This window comes from Chrysoperla carnea, chromosome X (genome assembly GCF_905475395.1).
Source record: "Chrysoperla carnea chromosome X, inChrCarn1.1, whole genome shotgun sequence".
Taxonomy (NCBI): Eukaryota; Metazoa; Arthropoda; class Insecta; order Neuroptera; family Chrysopidae; genus Chrysoperla; species Chrysoperla carnea.
Genome location: NC_058342.1, coordinates 30,863,367 through 30,872,087, shown reverse-complemented (window position 1 = coordinate 30,872,087; position 8,721 = coordinate 30,863,367). Strand labels below are relative to the sequence as shown.

Sequence of the window (8,721 nt, the reverse complement as noted above, 5' to 3'; positions counted from 1 at the left end):
CAAAATAAAACCGTCAAAAGATAATTTTGCTTTGTCGTTTAAGATCAAGCATCGAAATAATTACAGTATCAACTGTCGCATGAAACGGTCCTAAAATATGTTTACAATTAAGTGCTGGGCTTATGTCTTTTACTTGTGTAGTAAAATTTTCAAGTGCATTTCTACCACAAACAAACAATTATGGATTTTAGTTTAGCAAATTTTTTTTTTATAGCAAATATTTTGAGAAGTGAGCAACATAACAGTTATATTTTTTACTTTTTCTTTTAGTTACAACAGTATGTATATTTATTTATTTAATAAGAGAGAAAGGAGGGAACGTGGAGAGGGCCAGAGAGCACAAAAATTTATATGATGTGATGGATCCACACTGAAACTAGGCTAGTATTCCCAATTGATCAAGATGATTTATGGATAATATCGTGAGTTTTTATCCTGTGTTTTTTTTTTAGGTTATGGTCATTTTGTGGTGGATAAGTTCCAATATACACTGTGAGTACCATAGACATATAAGAATAGATTGAAGAAGTGGACGTGATCTGTCCAGACTCGATAAAAAGAGAAAGATGCTCTGACGTACGTTTTGTTTCTTTTTAGTTACGTTTGCGCATTAACAGTCTTGGACAAGTGCTTACTGTAAGAGACAAAACGTACGTCAGAGCATCGTTCTCTTTTTATCGAATCTGGAATCCCACTTACACGATCGTCCGTTACTAGTGTAGTCTATTCTTATATGTCTATGGTGAAGACGTAAAACTTGCATTCCATTGATATCGCAAACATAGGCGTTCGATGGTGGTAATCAATCAAAAGCTACGTTAATTGCCATTTATGACGCGACGATGAGTAAATAAGGCTTCATTTGGTTACCGTGTTTAACGCTTAACGACATTTGACATGTCGATGGAGCTGAGGCACTATAATAGAGAATATCAGGTCTAAGAATACCATTATCGACATCATTTTCAATACAGCGTGTCTAGGGCTGTCATATTGGTTCGAGCACTGAGCAATGCTGGATCAATTCAACGTCATTGTCCGGTTTTCCGGTGATTCATCTGATTTTCTCTACTGATAGTATTTTTATCTACAGTGCAATATTCGTAACGCATTCTGAAATAAAAGCATGGTCTGGATTTACGATAGATCTTACAGTGCATATTGGAAAATATTCCAAAGTTTTTTAAACTAAACTAGATTTATTCGACGTGAATATGGGATTAAAAATTCCTGGATTGATCAAAATCCATCATTCTAAAAGAAGCTCTACTTTGAGTGGAAAAAATCCAGATATTAAGTAAACATTTAACATTTCGAGTTTGATATACATCTAGAATTTGTTTCTATATATTTAAAAAACATTCTACGCATGTCAAATAAATATTTTCACATCAACTTTGAATTTTATTTGAGATGGACGACTAAAATATTTGGCAAGTCTATGAATTCCAAAAATCGTGTTTAAATAAACTAATTTGTTCATAGAAAACGAATCCCTCTTTAAAGGAAAACACCTCAAGTAAGACTCGGGGGATTGGAAACCATATGTAAAGGTATTATTCTGATCTGCAAAATATGCCATAATTTTTAGCTTACTAGCACACGGATTATCAATATTAAGGGCGAAAACAATTTGAGTACGTGAATCTTATGGAAAAATTGGGCTTGCCAAAATTATCGAGTCGTCCTTCATCAAATTACAAGTTCACATTTATATAAATTTTCATATTTCAAATATTCTAAATACATAATTTTCTTTTGTACAATGGAAAAAACTATTACATTGACTAGCTTCGAAAACTAATCTAATTTCGAGAGTCCTGGAGATTACGAGAATAGAACAACTTGACTTGATCAAAAGGAGAAACACATACCTAGCAATATTTAAGTAAAAAGTGTATTTAAGCAATTTTTTTGATAGATACTTTCCATTTTTTTGATGGTGTAACTATCAAATGTTTCAAATATTGTCTGATCCAGCGTTATAGAAAATTTCTTCTTTTTTTTTTCAAAAAAATTGTTATTCAATAATTTTTTTCTTAGTGAAAACTAAATTTTCACGATAATTAATTCGCAATTATATTTTAACAATTTTTTTTAAAATTTATTTTAGAGGCAGTTGTGTAACTAAATTGTTTTTCCTTAAAAAATTTTAAATAATAAATATATATTAATTTTTAATTGTAAATTTTCTTCTTTTTTGGTTTTTCCCTTTAATTTTTTTTACTCTTTGGTGATGTCGATTGAAATACAGATGAAGCGGACATCAAGTTTTCAATATATTGACTTAATACTTGATTTTCTGAACGAAGTTTTAAATTTTCTTCTTTCACACTATCAACTCGTCTTGATAAATCTGGGATAAAGAAAATATATGCTTTATAAATTATAGATAAATAGTACAACAAAATTAAATTAAAAACAAGTGAAAACAAATAATTGACTGAGTTAATTGTTGAAATACCATGTATTTCGACAGTTTTGATGACGCAATTGTTTGTTTTTTGACGTCACGTAAATAAAGAAAGATTTATTTAAAAATGCAATAAAATGTTTAAAATAACTTTTTTCTCAGGTGAAAATTTCACATAATGTACGCTCTCCAAATGTTTAAAGTATCATGTTCCCCTTGTCGCCCCGTATTAACATTCCAAGCTTGAAATTATTTTCGTTGACAGTATTTATCGAGTACTAGGTTAGGTTAAGTTAGGTTAGAGTGGCTGTCCTGGGATGGGACACACTTAGACCATAGGTTCCGTTGTGATGCCGTAAATGGGTTGGCCCCTCCCCGACCACTACTCCGTGAACCATTTGGAGCTGTTTAAGAACAGCAGGAGGGCTTTGATGTCGACTGACTTTACATCGGAGAGGTCGTCAAAGAGAGGCTGGTTCAAGTCAGTCTATCTCCTCATGACAAGAGTTGGGCAGTGACAGAGAAGATGAGACATTGTCTCCTCCTCGTCACCACTGTGACAGCTCCTGCAGTAGTCGTGATACACTGCCAGGCCTAAGCGTTCAGCATGCTTGCCGCCCAGCCAGTGTCCTGTGATAGCCGCAACAACTTTGAGAACAGAGGCCCTTGGAAGTGATATGAAAACTTCGGAACGTCTGCGATTGTACTCAGACCATATCTTGTAGTACCACAAGTACGTTCTTCCCTCCATCTAAGATTGGCCTTTTTCAGAATATCCTCTTTCAGGAGTAACTTGCAGTTCGCAAATGGAACTCCCGGGTATTTATTAATGCTTGTGTCCGGCAGCATCGTGCCATTTCAGGCAAGCTCGTCGGCTTCACAATTTCCTGGAATGTCCCTGTGTCCCGGTACCCATACCAGGTCTACATTCATTCGTTCCGCCAGCTCATTTAAGGACGTACGACAGTCCTGTGCTACCTTTGACGAGTACTACTAATGATAAATTTTTCAGATTTCTATATCACATGGCATAAAAATTACGAGGAGAGGAACACAATTTTTGCATTTTTTGGAGATTCGTATCTGTCGCTGTTAATTTAAGCAGAAAAGTTATTAGAAACCTTTTTTTCTTCTCTGAAAGTGAAATTGAAGGACATTCTATCTATCAAAATTTAACAATTTTTTGTAACACAGACGGACATGACGGAATTATTATTTTAATACATATTATTCCCTAATAATTTCGGTTTTCTCCAAAAAAAATTTCGTCTCGATCGCTTATAATAAAAAACTACAATCTTTAAGATTAATTATAAAACTAATGACTCATCAAAACAAATTAGACGTGGGTTTTTTCTTTGGGTAAGTTTGAAATTTCAAAAAATATCAAATCACCTACCATCAAGTGTATTTTGCAATTCTAAAACTTGTGATATCAATCGAGCTTTCTCCTCTTGTTCATCAATACTAACATCCACATCTAAACTATTCGGACCCATCACTAAATTATGCGGACTGGTGCTACCATTTGTAAACGACGATGGAATTGAATCTATACTTCGTGCATGTAACAAATCTGATCCAGTTTCTGGATCATCTTGAATGATAACTAAACAATAACCAGGTATTAGTCATTACAACAAAAAAAAAATCAATTTTAAACAAATTAAAAAATTATATGCTACCTTGTGGATCGTCATCAGCCAACGGAATATTTGTATCATCTTGAAGTTTTTCAGCAACAATTGACATAATTATTGTTTATTAAAATTATCGTTTCAAATTTATTAATTTCACCAATAATTTAATATTCTTTATTATTTTTATGAATAAGCTTTGTGTTTGACAGTGTCGTTCTGTCATGTAAAAAAAGAATTATTATCAATAATGCCAACTGTTTTCATAACATATAAATGGCTGCGTAACAAATACATAAAACTTGTAAGGTCTGTGCCTACGGAAGCCTGAATGTCTCAACAGCTTTTTTTTTTTAAATTGTCTACAAACAAATATAAAACCAACTAGTTCACTTTCAACAATCGCACTTGTGACTTGTGGGACATTATGGAAACAAACCTTTTTGAAAATGTCAGTCGGTAATGACTATTCTTTAATTAGTCACTACCGAAACAGTCTGGAATTATTCATTATTGTATGTCCGGATTTAATGATAATAATTAAATTTAAACGACCTTCACACTGAGTTTCCAAACGTAGAAATCGCAATAATAGAATATTTATTACGTTAGCTGTAACAAACTGTAGTGCAGAACGATCGTTTTTAGAAAAAGGTTAAAAACTACTTACGTTCTACAATGAGTGCAAAGAGACTCAATATGTTTTTTTTTTTTAATAAGATACCAAAACTACATAGCTTTGAGTGATATTTCAATGATGGGGCGGCATTTTTTTCAGTGCCCAAGGGCGGCAAAATATTAAATCCGGCCCTGCATAGCGAGATGATAACAAATTTAATTGTTTAATACGCTGCCTATGCTTGAATAGCAATGCTTGCGTAATATTTTTATTGAAACCTTCATAAGATTTGACGTAATTTGTGAATTGATTCTGACAACCATTCAGACAACAAAAAGCTTCACATATTGAAAAGAAATGAAAATTCGAATTTTGAAATCGCTATAAACACTTGCTTTAGAAATAAGCGTTTTGTACACAGTCTTACTCATGGCACAACAATTATGTAGGATAATAGTAAGATAATATATAAGATATATATTATCTTAGATAATAGTGTAAGCAATAGTGACATCTGTGGAGTAAACAAGATAACTGCTCCTTCTTAAAATTGGGAACATTAATGCTAAAATAATTTGCGGATAATTTTAATACTAATATTTATCGGGGTAAAAAAATACATACCTTGATGTAATTTCATAAATAGGATCCAAAATCATGAAAATCTGTTAAAAATTTTTGAAGCCATGAGAGTTTTTGATCAGACCGATCTAAAGAACATTTTGGGTGGCGTTTGAAAATGTTTCACAGAAAGCCATTTTACTAGTAAGACAGTTACTGTAAAAATAATACAAGTGTAGCTTTGATCGCCCGTAACTCGAACACTATTCGTTAAAAATTTTTATGGCCATGGCAATTTTTGATTAGAATAATTCAAAGAACATTTTAGGATGACATGACAATAAGCTGAGGCATTATGTGACGGCAAACGTTAGCGTTGGGTCAAAAATATCACAGATTGAGCTAAAACAAAATTTTAACTTAGTATTTCTTCAAAATTAATAATAACAAATTTATTTTTGTAAAAAAAATATATTTATAAGGTAATTATTATTTTATTATACATTTTTAAAGATTTTTGTAAAATTACAATTGTTTTTTGTAATTTTCTAAAACTGTTGATTTATTCTGGAATAAATAATTTGAAATTTACAAAAACTGGTTATAATTTGATTTACAATCCTTTTTTTTATGAATTACAAAAAAAATGTTGAAACTCAAATTAGTATAAAACAATTGAAAAGAAACAATTAACTAAGCTAATTGTTGAAATACCATGTATATAGACGTTAATTACTCTGTCACATTACACATACATACATGTCACACATATATAGCTGAAATACCCATATAATACTAGAATTTGAGCATAAAATGCGCTTTCACGGGTAAACAGTGATGTTAACGTAAAAATGTTTCAAACAAAAGTTGTTTATTTTTTTATAAGGAACATTTTTTACATTTAAACTTTTGTTCTATCTCTAACGTTTCACAAGATGGATCCTACGAATCCAATTGACCTATGATGCTCATTTACGAACTTGACCTCACTTTTTACGTCCTCAGCACGCTATAAAAATTTCAGCTTGATATATCTTTTCGTTTTTGAGTAATCGTGATGACAGACGGACAGACGATAGACAGACAGACAACCGGAAATGGACTATTTAGGTGATTTTATGAACACCTATACCAAAATTTTGTTCATAGCATCAATATTTTTAAGCGTTACAAACTTGGGACTAAACTTAATATACCTTGATATATTTCATATACGTGGTATAATCATTCAAGAATTTACAATTTTGTTATTTTTGTAACACAAAGTTGAAAATTACATTACCAATTGTAATTCTACCAAAAGCTTTTACTCCTCGAACACGTATTATAATTTTCTGTAACTGTTAATATAATGGTTCGCGTTCATCAATGGCGTATAACCTTTTTGTTCTTCTCTTCGGAAGTCCATGATAAAGTACCTAAATAAGAAAAAAAACTAATATTAGTTTTCAAAACAAATAATAAGATTCAATTCCGAAAAACAAACTTTGTTTTCCGAAACGAATATGATTTATGCAACTTAAATAATAGATCCGGCAAAATAAAATTTTCCCATGGAAAATTTTTACAGGATCTCGTTTAAAACATGTTCCTGAACGTAAAAGTGCAGGTTTCCCGTGGGTAACCCGGTGGGATATTGTTTTGTATTGCTAATTTTTTTAAACAAATAAGAAATATTAACCGAATTGCTTCGGAAAAAATTGTATCATGAATTGGGGTTAAAAGTTACAAAAAAAGTTCTTAGAAATTTTTCAGTCCAATTTTCGAGTAAAAAATTTTCATTCCTCAAAAAGTCTATTCCTCTGTAGAGTCAACGCAGATTATCGACGTACATCGGACAAAGATCTTGTATTATGAAATTATAAAGCAGCGAAAAACCATTGAGATACTTAATGTAAAAAATCTTTTAAATTAAAAAATACATGGGCCCACTTCGCAGATGCCAATTATTTTCGCTTTATACTTTCGTACGACGTACGTGGTTCGATTCGTCTGTCGAAAAATTCGATTTTATATTTTAAAGTTTCGATCTACTATACTCGAATCGTTTATTAAAATATAAGTATTCGATATAAAACTAAAGAAAATACCTTTTTTTTCAAATCCAGATTTTTCGATGAATTTTCTTCGTCGGCTTCTTGTATATGTGGAACATTATCTGGAACATTATCCAAGAAATTAACATTCCCTTTATTTGCTTTTGTAACATCCATTATTTTATTTCAAGTCCAATAAAATATATTAAACTTTTACGTTTTAAAACAAATTATGCATTTTTCCAAGAATGTTCTGATTAAAATCTAAACGATAAGTTATTCTAGAACATTAAGGCTGTGCATATTCTACAGCCATTATGGATACAATTTTTTATGTAACATTATCATGTATTTTATTAAAATTAAATTAATCACGAGATATCGATATGAATATTATTAATAAACATTTTATCGATTAACCCGAGTAACTCGATATTGATCATAAAATTTCTTCATGCCATATAGATAGAGTGCGCATTCGATGAAATTCATGTTAATATTAGAAAGAAATACGAAGAAAGTTCTGGTATAGTTATCTCTGTCATATGGCAATGCTCACCGCAAAGTGGGACAAAGATAGCTCTCTACCTCAGATTCAGAGGCTCTCTTTTTGAAGTTCGAAAAACTTTTTAACTCAGAAAGTAAATGAATCGCGTAGTCTAGTATTACTATGTTTATGATTAGACCCTAATTTGACGGACGCTCAAAATCAGCGTCAAGCGCATTGACTTTAAAGTTATAAATAGACTAAGCATCGCCTATCATTCCGTACAGTGAGAAGCGTGGCAACAACTGAGGTAATTGCATAGGTCAGCTAGGGACACATTGAATATAGGGACATTTATAAAAAAAACATATTTTGAATGTCCAACTTTCATATCACAAAATGTTTTACATAAAACATCAATATTTCACTGAACTTTTTCGCTTTTTGACTTAAAAAAATACTTATTACGTATCACTTTACATTTTTTCTTACGAATCTACAATGGTTGGACCTAAGCAATTACCTCAGTTGTTGACACGCTTAAAATCGTTTGCGTTAAAAGCGTCATCATGAGGTTACATCTTAAAAGTTCTAAAATGGCAACAAATTATGAAATTCTAGAAATAAAGCACATAATTTTTGGATTTATAATTATTTATTTTTTTTTTAAGATACAACATAAAATATATATAATTTACGTTTCATAAAAGTGTAAGTTAAATTTGTTTTAATACTTCTGTTTTATTTTTTGAGATTCCTCAAAAAAAAATCCTAAATGACTACTTTAAAAAAATAAATTACAAAAAAAAAAAAACATTAAAAACAAAAAACTAAAAATTATAATGAAAAAAACATTTTTGATGATAATATTTTTGAAAATTAAAAATCCTAAATGAAAACCTTTCTTTTGTGTTTATGTTTTCAAAATTCCCGCCTTAAGTAGACAAAAAAGTGGTTGCAAATTTTAT

General features: G+C 30.9%; 1 protein-coding gene across 1 annotated transcript; it reads right to left on the bottom strand.

Moving 5' to 3' along the window:
• Positions 1 to 2,181: 2,181 nt before the first annotated feature.
• On the bottom strand, positions 2,182 to 4,269 carry LOC123302563. Its single transcript, XM_044885533.1, has 3 exons — positions 4,099 to 4,269; positions 3,813 to 4,022; positions 2,182 to 2,356 (listed from the first exon to the last, which is right to left on the bottom strand). Exons 1-3 carry the CDS (start codon positions 4,163 to 4,165, stop codon positions 2,214 to 2,216), a joined length of 420 nt encoding a protein of 139 aa, XP_044741468.1. The 5' UTR covers positions 4,166 to 4,269; the 3' UTR covers positions 2,182 to 2,213.
• Positions 4,270 to 8,721: the final 4,452 nt, after the last annotated feature.

Coding starts and splice junctions, on each gene's coding strand:
- LOC123302563 (XM_044885533.1), bottom strand. CDS start 4,165: ATGTCAATTGTTGCTGAAAAACTTCAAGATGATACAAATATTCCGTTG. Junction 4,023..4,098: donor GGCTGATGACGATCCACAAG/GTAGCATATAAT, acceptor GTTATTGTTTAG/TTATCATTCAAGATGATCCA. Junction 2,357..3,812: donor ATTGCAAAATACACTTGATG/GTAGGTGATTTG, acceptor TCTTTATCCCAG/ATTTATCAAGACGAGTTGAT.